This window comes from Thalassophryne amazonica, chromosome 17 (assembly GCF_902500255.1).
Source record: "Thalassophryne amazonica chromosome 17, fThaAma1.1, whole genome shotgun sequence".
NCBI lineage: Eukaryota > Metazoa > Chordata > Actinopteri > Batrachoidiformes > Batrachoididae > Thalassophryne > Thalassophryne amazonica.
Genome location: NC_047119.1, coordinates 29,335,630 through 29,349,379, shown reverse-complemented (window position 1 = coordinate 29,349,379; position 13,750 = coordinate 29,335,630). Strand labels below are relative to the sequence as shown.

The window sequence follows — 13,750 nt, the reverse complement described above, 5'->3', positions numbered from 1 at the left end:
GTGTCTACGCGCAATCAACCGACCTGATAATGTTCATCTTTGATGTGATGAAAGGCAATAGTGACCAACATGGCAGCAGCTGCAGTGTTACAGAACAATTTTTAAACATTTTTTCCTACCAAAGAATAAAGTGTTCCAAAATAGCTTCATGTTAGCTGTAAGAGATGACTGCACAGTCCAAATGCTCTCCTTTCAACTGATTAACTCATTAAATATTTAGCAATTGAGCAAGGCACAGACGCCAAATAATACAAAGAATTCATAAGCTAGCTATCATAGGCTAACTAGCATGTAGTTGGCTGAATAAGTGACTTGGTGACTTCAGTTGTGATAAAATAAAATATTCTGGTAACATGTTCACAGTGTTATACTAATACCACATCTGCTACAGCAGTTACTAAGTTAAGAAGTGAAGCACAATGATTGGTAACATGCTACTGACATTATAGTTAGATTCCTTCCACAAGAAATCACCATGTCATCAAGCTTCCAGTTCAATATATACATTGTTTTGTTGCCAGTTCGTTCTTAGTGTCTGCGCCAAAACTTGCAATTCTTTGAACAACCGACTGAGGCGGGCTACAAAAAACAAGTCAATCCCCACAGAATATTTTGTTAAAATGTTCAACTTTACAGTATTTGTAGATTGGAACAAAATGGTTTTAGACTATAGATAGGTGATTTTCTGTTTTATTACACTTGTATGGGGGGTAGGGGGTGAATTTTGATTCAACTCATCAGTTTAACCCTCTGGGGCTGACGCCGTCGTATACGACAGCTAAGACCAAGTTTTACCCTATTATAAATAACTTTTTAATGATATGAGATAGAAACTTACTTTTTTTTTCCTGAAAAGTTAACTCCGCGGACTTTCGAGCTAACCATCAGCCATCTTTGTCCTCCTCATAGAAGCTGTGTGATGACGTGCGCAATGTGAGTGTCCAATCAGAATTGATTCACCATCACATGGTTTTCCAAAATCCAATCGTGGGGCAGATTTACCTCACATGAAAAGCCAAAGATCGTTTTCAGGAGTGATATGTTACTAGTTGGCCCGTTTGAATAGCCCCCTGGGTGCTCCAATGAGTACATACTATTAGTACATACTCAGTGCACCCTGCACCATTACGCACAGCGATCAGTGAAGGCAGGAGCAGACGGACAGCTTCTGATGACAATCTCATGTGCTCAAACAAAGAGTGTGTAACTATCAGGACTGCTCCACTAGTTTGCATGTGAATGTTACTGGATAACTCTGTTGCTTTCTCTGCGTAAAGCACTGTTTACCATATCAATGAACAACACATAGACCATTTTGTACATATTGTTCAAAATGTGCATTTGTATTTATTGTTTGAACCTTTTTGTTGTACAGTCTTTCACACAAGACCTCAAATTACCTTTATAAAGTGTCAAAACAGTTGTTTATTATAGTTTGCTGTGTTTTTTGAATAAATGTGTGTGGAAAATTATTTTTCGCTTTATTTTTTCCTTGCCTATTTTTGATTATAAACCTTTATTACACTTATAAAACACAACAAAACATATATATTCTGAAAGCGCAGATTGTCCTGAAAAAAGAGACATAAAACTTCATTGTGGGATGCAGGGAGAGCTGCTAACACCAATAATAAATCATTTATGCCAGGCAAGTGAACTGTCCAAAAAATGCCCTCGGACCCCAGAGGGTTAAGATATTTTAATCCATAAAGTCTGAAATAATAAGGGGCGTGGTTACCTTGAGTGATAGGTAGTGTGTGTATCAAGGTGGTCACCTGGTAACTACTAGCAGTGGCTGCTACCACCTTTCTGAACATTTTGTTGCAAATATCTGCAATAACATGGGTTGATGTGTGATTTTGACAAACAACCTTAGATGTTTGTGGTGCAGTATTTCCATTGGGTCAAATTTCATTCATTTTCTAATACCTGCCTACTCCAACTAAGGGTCACGTGGGGCTGGAGCAGATCGTAGAAGTCATAGGGCGAGAGGTGGGGTACACCTTGGACAGGATGCTAGTCCATTGCAGGGCCACACACAGACACACATTCATACTCTCACCTATGTTCAGTTTCAAAATTCCCAATTCACCTAACCTGCATGTTGTTGGAAGTGGGAGGATGCTGGAGCACCTGGAGGGAACCCACACAAACACGGGGAGAATGGGCAAACTCCACAGAGAAAGGCCCAGACGGGATGCAATCCCACAGACTTCTTGCTGTGAATCACCAGTGCTACCCACTACACCACTGTGCTGCTGCATCAAATTTGAGTATTGTTTAATTTGTATGTTAGCACTGCTAGCACTGACTGGCAGGTATTGATAGCTTGGTGATGTTAGCTCCACTGATGGTGCTCCAGTCATAGAGTTTAGTAACTTAAAACAAGCCAAGTTATGAAAACCAATGGCCAGTTTGCAAACTCTGGCATGATTCAAACATCCAAACCAAAGTTAGCCTGTTACCCTTAGCTTGCTTGGTAACTACCTGATGGGGATGGGGAGAGAGTTTTGCCCAGGTCCCGCTGGTCTTGCCCACACTCCACCTCTCTACCCATTTATGGGTTGGCAGGAATGACACCAGCATCTATAGCTGCAGGATTTGAGCATCAAATGTGCTGCTGATGTGTTGAGCATGTAAATACACTTTAAACATGTACAACCCTCAAATTGGTGTAATTAAATAATGTATACTGACTGCCAATCTGAGTTGAAAATGATATTTTGTCACTTGAAACCTACAATGCAGGTAAAAGTTTACAATCCAGCGGTGCCTCGAACGCTTTGACCAGCTGCAGGCATTTAGGACAAGCTGGATGAAACTCAAGACACGCAGAAATCCACCCGTTATTACATTAGTGTCAAAATGACCATCTGCAGGAGGTTATACACATGATGTAAGCATCTGTGACAGTACACACAGCCTAACACCTTCAGAGGGCAAACATCAAGCACATGAGTGGTAAAAACTTTGCCCTGTAACTTCTTAACACCGCAGTAAGAGCAACTGTGGCCCGATTCCAATGTGTGAGTGTTTTATAGGGAGAGGAAGCAGATCTGTTGGCTTGACTGATCTGTGTTGTGGGCTGGCTGGAAGAAAGAGAAACAGAAAAACAATTCACTGTCAGTAGAAAAAAAAAAAAGAAAAAAATCTGGGTGCTCCACAAACTGGATTTATCCTTCCCCCCCCCCCCTCTCTCTCTCTCTCTCTTAAAATAAAAACCAAAAGAGGAACTGTGGTTTCTGTGATGGAAATGCTGGTGAATCCTGAATCCTGTTTTTGTATTTGGAAGTCATTATTCCAGTAAACAATGACGTACAACACTTGCTCATTTTACAGCACATGTAACTGTCAGCATAGGAAAAGATGCACGTCTATACTTGTGCCTCTTTGTGGCCTTTTTCAAATTACTGTAGCAATCAGAGCAGCTTGGTAGTTATTACTCCTTATGTAATTATGTTATAAGCACTTATTATTTTAAATATAACTCCAAAATGTTTTGTTTTTGACAGGGATAATGACTTAGACTGCTTACTTTTGTGGTTAAGTCCTTTTTTAAGCATATATGTGCAATTTGCAGCATACCTCATGTGCCTAATGTATACTGAACAAAATGTCCAACACAACATTCTGATGAGATCTTTGTGAATCTGATGTTCTTAAATATTCAGTATAATTTGGCCCAATTCATTACAAATACAAATCTTTTGAAAGGAAATATTAATGCAAAGTCAGTTTTCGTGTTTGGAAACTTTCAACCTCAGCCACTCCTCCTCAAACCTCCCTACCAGCATTAAGCAGAAGGAATGGTAGTTAGAGCTTTTTATCAGGTCTATTAGCTTTTTATGTAGTAAAAGACAGATTTATGTGGATTCTAGTTCAACCAGGTTCATTGCCAGAGGCCGTTTTAAACTCTAAATATGATTTTTGAACATTTCTGGAAAGCTGCTACCATCTGTCATCTTGAGAAATTGAAAAATTCAACAGCTATGCAGTGAGCAATACTTTCTCCTTATAAATAAGGGAGTGGCAACAGTTTTACTAAATGTGCACACATGGAAATTTCATGCACATGCATCTAGTCTGGCAACATAAACAGGTTACAGAAAAGCTCAGCGCACAGAGGGAGTGTTGCATCATTCTCTGCACAGGACACCATTAATTATTTAATTATTAATGGCTGCTTTATTAATATGTAAAACCTGAGTTAGAGCACCTTTAAATGTGATATAAAAATAAACTGGGCGTTGACAAACAACTAGGAAAGCAGATACGAGAAATCTTGTTTCATCCGAACAAAACCTAGCTGACAAGAGGGTGGTTGTCATGGCTACTGTGCAGGACTGTGGCGTCCATCCACAGTTTTCTAATTTATCTCCACCTGACTTCCATCATTTTACAACATGAGAAACAATATGGATGGGCAAAAACAGTGGAACAATGATGAGATCACATCTTTCACTCACCATCAGAAGGAAAACCTCTACGCCAAGGTGGGCCAAGTGCTGCATCACCTTCTGAAGGAGACTGCAGACCTCAAAGGGAGCAATGCTGAAGCAGCAAATTCGGCACAAATACTCCTTGGACATTACTCTTATGAAAAAACTGATTGGTCACTTGAATTTTCAATAGGCAGCCATGTAGAGGTCAACTGAAAATTACACAGGGGTCAAAAATAAAGATGCTCCAATCATATCGAAATCTATACCACATTATTTGTCTGATCATAAATGTACCAAAAAGGTACAGTTTTGACTATTGAGGGGAGGAGATGGTCTAGTGGTTAAGCATTGGGCTTGAGACCAGAGGATCCTCGGTTCAAACCCCAGTCTGGCTGAAAAATCTCTAAGGGGCAAGGTCCTTAATCCCCTAGTTGCTCACGGTGTGTATAGTGAGGCCCTTGCATAACAGCACCCTGACATCGGTGTGTGAGTGTGTTTGTGTGACTACTGGGTGAATGTGAGGCATAATTGTAAAGCGCTTTGAGCATCTGATGCAGATGGACAAGTGCTATATAAATGCAGTTCATTTGCCATTTTTGACTATGACTGAATGTTATGGAGTTACGGGGTAAAAACAGCAAGACTGGTGACAAAGGTCCATTTCAGTTTGTACAGGGGTCAAAAGTTAAAGTTGCTTCCCTTTTGGTAAAAAGTGGTGCAAATTATTGGTCGAGCCAATAGGATTAATAAATGGAATAGTTTTGACTGTGTTGAATGCTTGGTCTGCAAAGCAAAGGTCAAACAATATTGACAGCCATTGGATTTTATGACATGTGACATATGTTACCCAGTAACATGACAACTAAGCATGACACATAATGCAAACCATTCCTTTTAAAACCCTATTGACTCAACCAATGATTTGCATCACTTTACCAAAATTAGAGCATTTTGACCCCTGTACAAACTGAAATTGACCTGTGTCACACCGTAACTCCATAACATTCAAAACTATACCTTTTTGGAATATTTATAATCAGCCAAATAATGTGGCATAGTTTTCAATATGATTGGAGCATCTTTTAATTTTGACCCCTGTGTAATTGTTCAGTTGACCCCTACCTGGCTGCCTATTGAAAATTCAAGTGGGCAAACATTTTTTGATTGTGGAGTATTTATGCCAAATTTGGTGCGTCTATCACCATTTGCAGGATTCCTCTGTAAATATTCTGTTATCTGCTGCACTATATAGACTTTTCAGGCAACCCTCATATTCATGAGTTTGGGAAAGAATGGGCCCCATGAGAAATACACAAATGTGAGAAAACCAGTAAATTTTACAGGCTGCAAAATCCCTAGTGGCAGTTTCTTGGAACACAGAAAAGATCCGGAGTTCTCAAAATACAAATGAATCACTATCTAATCATATGCTTAGATATGTGCATAAGCAAACCTTTTGGGTTATTTAATACTAAGATTCACCACTTTCATAATTTGGGTATTTCCTCACAAAAGATTTTCTCCCACCGCTATATAATACATGCATCAACTAGGATGGCAGAAATTTGTGAGCTTGATTACAGATCTGTAGTTTTTACTGCTGCATTTGAAAGTTTCTCAGTATGCATAAAAACATATATTGTGGCTCTTTTTTGCTTTTTTTTGTCTGAGACTTTTGCATGTTTTCTCTGTGCAAGAAAGAGAAAAAAATGAGCAAGAGCGAAAAGCGTTAAAGCGTGCCTTATTGTTTATGTATGAGTAAAGTGAGACAGTATGACAGAGATGTGGTGAGAGTGTTATGGAAGGGGGTGTGAAACACGGCGGTGATGAAAGAGCAGGGCGACACTCGCTTCGGCGGCAGAGTGAAGAAAAGCCTTTCATTGGCAGGTCAGAGAGAGTAGCGGAGGATTAGTCAGGTACTCACTCTGCATGCACAGCCCATCGGTGCAGTTCTTGGACTGGAGCACCAAGCCCTCACAGTCCTTCCCACCGTTTTTGGGTGCTGGGGCGTTGCATTCTCTCCTCCTCCAGTGGGTGCACTCTGTCCCACAGGTGGACCACTTACTCCACTCTGTCCACAGGCCATCCACTACCACACACAGACAGCACAGTGAGCGAAATGGAAAATGAGAAGATGAAGACAAACGAGCACACGAGCGGTTGAGTGGATCTGCCGTTGAGAACGAGCGGGCGAACGCACAACAGGCAGCATGAACTATGTTTAGTTTTGTCTACACTCGCTAGTAAGTCACTCTGACGTCATTGTGTGTGTGTGTGTGTGTGTGTGTCATACCTGGGCAGAGAGAATTACAAGCAAGCTTCTGGATGCCTTGTCCCTCGCAGATGGCACCGCCGTTGAGGGGTGCTGGGTTAGTGCAGCTGCGTGTGCGTTTCTGGTAACCACGCCCACATCGACTGTTACAAACTGACCACTCTGTCCATGTCGACCAGCCACCGTTCACTGAAATACAGAGTGATGACACACGTATCACCAAACTGCTTTTCTGTGTGATTTTATTTGTGATTTCATTCATTCACTATAACCGCTCACTCCAATCAAGGGTCACAGTGGGGCTGGAGCCTATACTAGCAGTCATAGGGCGTGAGGTGGGGTACACCCTGGACAGGACGCCAGCCTATCGCAGGGACACATATAGATAAGCAATTCATTCACACTCATAAGCACACCTACAGTCAATTTAGAGTCACCAATCCACTTAACCTGCACTGGAACCTGGAGAACCTGCAGGAACTGTGGAGAACCTGGAGGGAACCCATGCAAACACGGACAGAACATGCAAACTCTACACGGAAAGGCCACAGGTGGGAAGTGATCACATGACCTTCTTGCTGTGAGACAACAGTGCTAACCACTAAGCCATCATGCTTAAAGTGGTCATATTATGCAAAATTATTTTCTGTCTGCCTTTTACATTTAAATTTATTGGGTTTCAAAACAAACACCCCCAAAGTCCCATTAGCCTGTGTCTACGAGTGGGGGAGGGGGAGAAACCAGAAGGTACCACTCCATTTACAAGGGTCATATTCTTCAAGTTTTATCTACTTTTACTGTTAAGTATTGCTGAGAGTTCCTGTAAAACAAGCACCTGTGGCATAGGTGGCCACTAGACCTAGGCTTTGGAAGTGAAAGAAACTGGTAAACAAGCTCATATCAAGCTACATGGAAATTTACAACCACACATTTCTGTATGATGACAGAGAGATGAGCAAGAAGTGTTTGCTTCAAACTACATTCACAGTTTTAGAAAGTAACTGCTGTTTCAAAAAAATACAAATCTGAAAATAATGTTTTATTTCTCTGATTTGGTACATCTCTGTTCATAGACACACTCTCTCTCTCATTGACCCCATTCACTGCGTACCTCACTTGACCACCTACATTTCTTTCTTTTTCTATCATAGCTAAATTCATACTTTCCAGATGGGTGTGTGGAGGTATGACAGCATTAAGCCTGGTTCACACAGCAAGATTTTAAAATTATCTATAGGTTTCCAAAACCTGAGAGACCACAAATGTGGAGATAAAAAAAATCATAGCTCTAACAGGTTTGGTTGTACAGTGTGTGGTGTTCAGCCACACGGTGAAGTCAACACACCACACATGAACAGATTTCACACACAAACATTCCCAGGTCAGACAGGAAATCTCGCAAAATCTCTCGAGATTAAACGTGACTTCAGAATAAACAAACGGCGTTAGTTTGTGGACTATTTACAACAGAGGAATAAAAGAAATGGCGTTCTTTAAAGGAGTGGAGACAGCATGACCACCGGATTTTCTGGTGCGCCATAACAGCTGTTTTGATTTTAGATTTCGCTCCGTGCGTCCGTCACCTCGCTTTCTGATTGGCTGCATGTCACATTCAGCAGGCTGCATGCTCGTTTGTGGTCAGAGGACACAACACACGCTGAGATATCGGGCCAAGACAATCCAACATGTTGAATATCCCCGATTTGCGATCGGAGCACTCCTGGCGTCCTTCCAAGCAGATCAAGGCGCTCTTAACACACCACACACGGCCGGAATATCTGATAGGATTATCTTTAGTGTCATCATGATAATCGGGGCGTCCTTAAGATTGTTGGAAGGGGAAGATCAGGTCTGATATCGGCCTAATTATCTTGCCGTGTGAACCAGGAATTATCTGAGGTTTAGAATGTAACCACTGTGAAACGATCAGAAAAGAACTTCGCTGATTTAGCACATGTCTGCACAGGCATGGTCAATCTCTCTCACTGACAACCACACCTGCTCCTAATCCATCATCAGTACAGCAATCACAACCCATGGCAGACATATGTGACATATTACAAAAAAAAGTAGCATTTTTTGATTTATTTGGTGCATCAAAATTAATGGGATCAATTACTTTGTTTTTGTTATATGCCTTTTGATTTGGAAATGTAGAAGATGAGAACATTTATTGTTTAAATAGGATGACCTCATTCAGCTACCTGATCACTCACTGCATTTTACAAGATACATGCAAAGGCTTTTCTAAAGACTAGACCACTATTATATTTCCTTGTGAGTACATAGAAGCTACTGTGATATACGATTAGCAAATTTTAAGCATAAAACAGATGGGTTGAACCCCTACTTGGGTCCAGTTGTAGGATAACACCACATGGATTGAACAGCAACAGCCCTAGAAATATGTTTCTCAAACATATAGACTTGGCTTCAAATATGGGTCACACTTGTGACCCATATTTGAACCCATTCATATTCGAACCTAAGGCTGAGACCCATTTGTAAATGGGTCCCAGCCTTGGCTGGGGAAGTCACCTGCATCAAACTGGCGTAACGTCCAGGGGGACTCCTCGATCTGGAGGACCAGCACCAATGGGCCTCCGCACCTGTATGGAACTAACATCTACTTTTATGCACTACTACAATGTCTATGGAGTATTTTTGGCTGCAAATGTGAATATGTGTTTTTAAGACACCTGATAACACAAACCACGGCATTAGTGGCCATCAGGACCCTTTGATTAGAAACAAAGCTTCCTAAATCTCATGCAAAAAGTCCTACTTTACATGCGTCTGCCTGAAGAAGAGGTCCAGACATGGTCCACTGTGCTAACATTCCTATTTCATCTACTATATGAAAGAATAACTGTAAATTACTGTCCAAAATAGGAGGGTCACTGATACTTGACTTAATCATGACCTATCTGTATAACTGGAATCTTTTAAGAATCTTATACAGTTCATCTGGGATTTTAACTCAATAATTCACTATGCTGCCAAAGTAGAAATTCTGGTCAGAATGGTGTATTTTCCACTGAGTGATCCCTCCTAAGCCTCTCTTTCCCCTCTCATCCATCTCTGTCAGCAGCTAAATCCAGTGCAGAGTGACACCAGACTGAGAACAAGTCTGTGGCATTTGAGATGGTGGAACATGGCCCCTCAGAGGCAACAACTTTCAAATCTGACATGCTTATGAGTGAAGCCCAAAATATTGGGCTTCAGAGGAAGAATGCCAAAAAACATTTCTTTACCGTCTGCTGTCTTTCTCCCGTGGATTATGACTCCTCTCTTTTCCCATCTCCCACACCCATACTGTCTCCTTTTGTCCTGCTTTGTGTGCTTGCACTTCTGTTTTAAGTGTCTTTACAAGGTTTAGGGCTGCAAAGAAGTGTGCTAAAAATATTCTGTCACCATTTTTCACTACAATTGTCCTGTCATTTGTACAAAACCTGTAAAGTTGATCCAGTAGGTTCTGCTTCATATTACTTGATTACCAACAGAAAATCAATAGAATTATCAAGAGTTCCATTAAATCAATCTGTGACTGAATTCTATGGAGTTATGGGATAAAAACAGCAAGAATGGTGACAAAGGTCAGTTTCATTTTGTACAGGTGTCAAAAGTTAAAGTTGCTCCAATTTTGGTTAAAAGTGATGCAAATTATTGGTTGAGCTAATAGGATTAATAAATGGAATAGTTTTGACAGTGTTGAATGCTTGGTCTCCAAAGTAAAGGTCAAACAAGGTCTACGTCTATTGGATTCTATGACATGTGACATATGTTACCCCGTAACATGATAAGTAAGGATGATACACAGTCCAAACTATTCCTTTTTAAAACCGTGTTAACTTAGCTAGTAATCTGCGTCACTTTTTACCAAAATTGGAGCAACTTTTGGAATCTTTATGATCAGGCAAATAATGTGGCATAGGTTTCAATATGATTGGAGCATCTTTTAATTTTGACTCCTGTGTAATTCTTCAATTGACCTCTACCTGAACGCCAATTGAAAATTTAAGTGGCAAATCGATTTTTTCAAAAGAGGATTGTCTGAGGACTATTTCTGCCGAATTTGATGCTTTTATCACCATTTGCAGGATTCCGCTATAAATATTATCTTATCTGCTACACTATATGGAATCTTCTCCTGTGTGAAGAGGCCTTGGCCTTTACATCAATGCTATGTCTCATATATGAAGATTTGTTTGTATTATTAGACACTGCTGTGTTACCACAGTATATTTGGTAACTGACAGGATGTTCCAAGCGGTAAGCTTCGATAGTCTCAGGTGAAGCCCAACCAGAAGAAAAAAGTTGCAGTTCCTTGACTGGCCACTTGAGGCTGGCTCCAAAAGGCAGCAGGTTCCCATTCAACTCCATGTGAAACCGTTCAACTCTTGAGCAGAAATAAACTGGTTTCAGCCTGGTACAAAAAAAAAAAAAAGGATTGGCTGAGCCTATCCTGACTCTAACTGTGTCCGTAACCTATTGTCCGCTCGATGCGACTGCTAGTTGTTGTGGAGGGTTAGTCAGTTTCAACATTTTATTACAAACATCTGGAATTATATGGCTTGTTGTGTGGGGAAATGTCCTAACAGATCTTCTAAGATGTCCCTGCTGCAATATTCACGCAGAGTGAAACTCTCATATTTAATGTTGTATGCTAATGGGGTTAGCAATTTTAGCAGCTATGGGTTACGTGATTTGTGAAAATAAGTAGCTCGTAATTTTTGTGTCTACACCAAACAAAACCATTATGACAACCATTGCGCATTCCACAAAAATCTGATTTATTAAACGCCTAAACCAGAGGTTAGCTGGTTTACTTAGCTGGTTTGAACTCAGAGATAGGGGCATGTTCAGACTTCTTTTTTCAAACAACAGAGCCACATCTTTATTCATTTATGCGGTCATCATGATGCCACCAGAATCAATGCTGCCAACAAGGTGACGCCAAGATATGGGCTTCATATCTCCTGCTCTGGGTCTCTATAGGAAACCTACAAGTGAAGTCACACAGGCTTTGTCCACTATATGTACAGTCTATTCTCAAGAAACACTTAACTGTGGTTAGCATGACTCCGTATGTTGTTAAACACAGTTGACACGAACCACATCCTGAAAGGTTAGTGTCAACCATAGTTAGCTTTAACCGCTCAGTGTTAATGACAACCACAGTTAGCATCAACCACTAACCATTAACTTTCAACATGGTTAACGTGATTGGAGTAATGCTAACTACTCACACAAGACTGCATATGGCAATGCTAACTGTGGTTACCATTTTTAAAAAATGTCTTCTCAGTAGTCAAACACATCGCATTATCACAATTTTTGGTAAAAATTGCAGCAAACTCTATATGAAGAAATAAGGAAACCGACATAAAAATTACAAATCCGGGGGGCACGGTGGCTTAGTGGTTAGCACTGCTGGCTCACAGCAAGAAAGTTGTGGGATCGCTTCCCACCTGTGGCCTTTCTGTGTGGATTTTGCATGTTCTCCCCATGTTTGTGTGGGTTCTTAACACATTTAAAGACATTTCGGTTAGGTGAAATGAAGACTTGAAATTGACCATAGGCGTGCGTGTGTGAACGTGTTTATCTGTCTATATGTGGCCCAGCGATAGACTGGCGTCCTGTCCAGGATGTACCCTGCCTCACGCCCTATGACTGCTGGTATAGGCTCCAGCTCCCCGTGACCCTTGATTGGAGTAAACGGCTATAGAAGGATGGATTACAAATCCTACAGTACTCACTTCCAGTCAGAGCAACATGAGTCACTGCTATACATAGCAGGTTAGAGAAGTTTATTTTGAACATTTAAGTTTACCATAGACTATAACGGTAGCTGTGGTGCTGCGCCTCTTGGCCACGATGTTCTTTGCCACACAGGTGTAGTTGGCGGTGTCCGAGAGTCGAGCCTGTTTGATGATCAGGTTGTGGTCGATGGTGATGTAGAAGTTTCTGTCATCTGCGGGATCAATAATGTCTTCATTTTTTAACCACTCCACCTGAGAAAACACACAGAAGTCAAATGTCAAACAGCTTGAAGAGAAGAAAGAGTTTTGAATAGAAGATACAAGAGGTTGATAATAAAACTGTCAAAAAATCCCCGTAAAGTACCAATATTTATAGGTTTTCTTAACTTCTCATATAATGGTGACTCCAAGGATCACAGCACAACTGTTTATGTCTCTGATATAAAGTTGAACTCTTTTTATTCTCCCCTTAAAGTAAACACAACAGTAAAAGCAGCGCTGTTATGACAGCAAGAACAAAAAGCACTGCAATTTCCGAAGTTCAGAAGCTCTGTGACCTTTTCAAACAAGTTCCATTTCTGTAAATGATAGTAATATTGAACTCCTGACTCTATTACAGAACAGCGGTGCATTTAGAGTCTTTATTTGGCTGTAAATCATCGAGATCCTGTTCCACCTCAAGGGGGTAAAGGTATTTGAAAAGAATCACAGCCTGCAGCCACGTTGCCTGCAAACATTTACCTGATCTCTGGTTTTCTTCAAACAGCCTACCTGGTGATGAGGCCCAGGCAAACTTCCTGTGCATTGTGATATCCCACGAGGAACAGAGAACAATAAGAGATAAGACACAGCAGAGCACCGACGGAGATAAATGGGATGTTTATGAAGGAGCTGTATCATGACAGATAAAGAACACCTCTGAAAAGTGGGGCAATAACCTGATATGGGTGCTACTAAGACAAAATAGTCTGCAGACGCATCTAGAACACGTTGAGGTTGTTGGATTTCTAAGGAAACAACAAAGAAGTGGTGAATAGTGGTGCTGAGATGTTTAACACATTGGCCATTGTTAGACGTTTCTTAAACAGCTTCACTGGGTGATATCAAAGTATCTGTACTGGCTAGAGATAACAGAGAGCAGAGATGCCATCAGTTCCACACCAGCAAGTACAGCCAACGCCAAAAGTCTACAAACACCTTGGCTAAAAATGTTCAGACTCTATTTTACCTCCAATAGAGGCTTGGTCCTGCCTTCGCCCTCTCTGATTGTGTTG

The 13,750-nt window shown here is 40.9% G+C and overlaps 1 protein-coding gene across 4 annotated transcripts in view; it reads right to left on the bottom strand.

Moving 5' to 3' along the window:
• Positions 1-13,750, bottom strand: part of unc5c (unc-5 netrin receptor C) — a 299,504-nt gene that overhangs the window by 60,681 nt on the left and 225,073 nt on the right. For 2 of the 4 annotated variants that reach the window (XM_034191664.1, XM_034191665.1), the window contains exons 5-7: positions 12,548-12,728; positions 6,736-6,903; positions 6,367-6,531 (exon numbers count right to left, since the gene is read on the bottom strand). In XM_034191664.1, the coding sequence (XP_034047555.1) occupies positions 6,367-6,531; positions 6,736-6,903; positions 12,548-12,728 (514 nt within the window). The remainder of the gene's footprint in view (positions 1-6,366; positions 6,532-6,735; positions 6,904-12,547; positions 12,729-13,750) is intronic. The other 2 variants (XM_034191666.1, XM_034191668.1) reach the window with 1 other exon arrangement.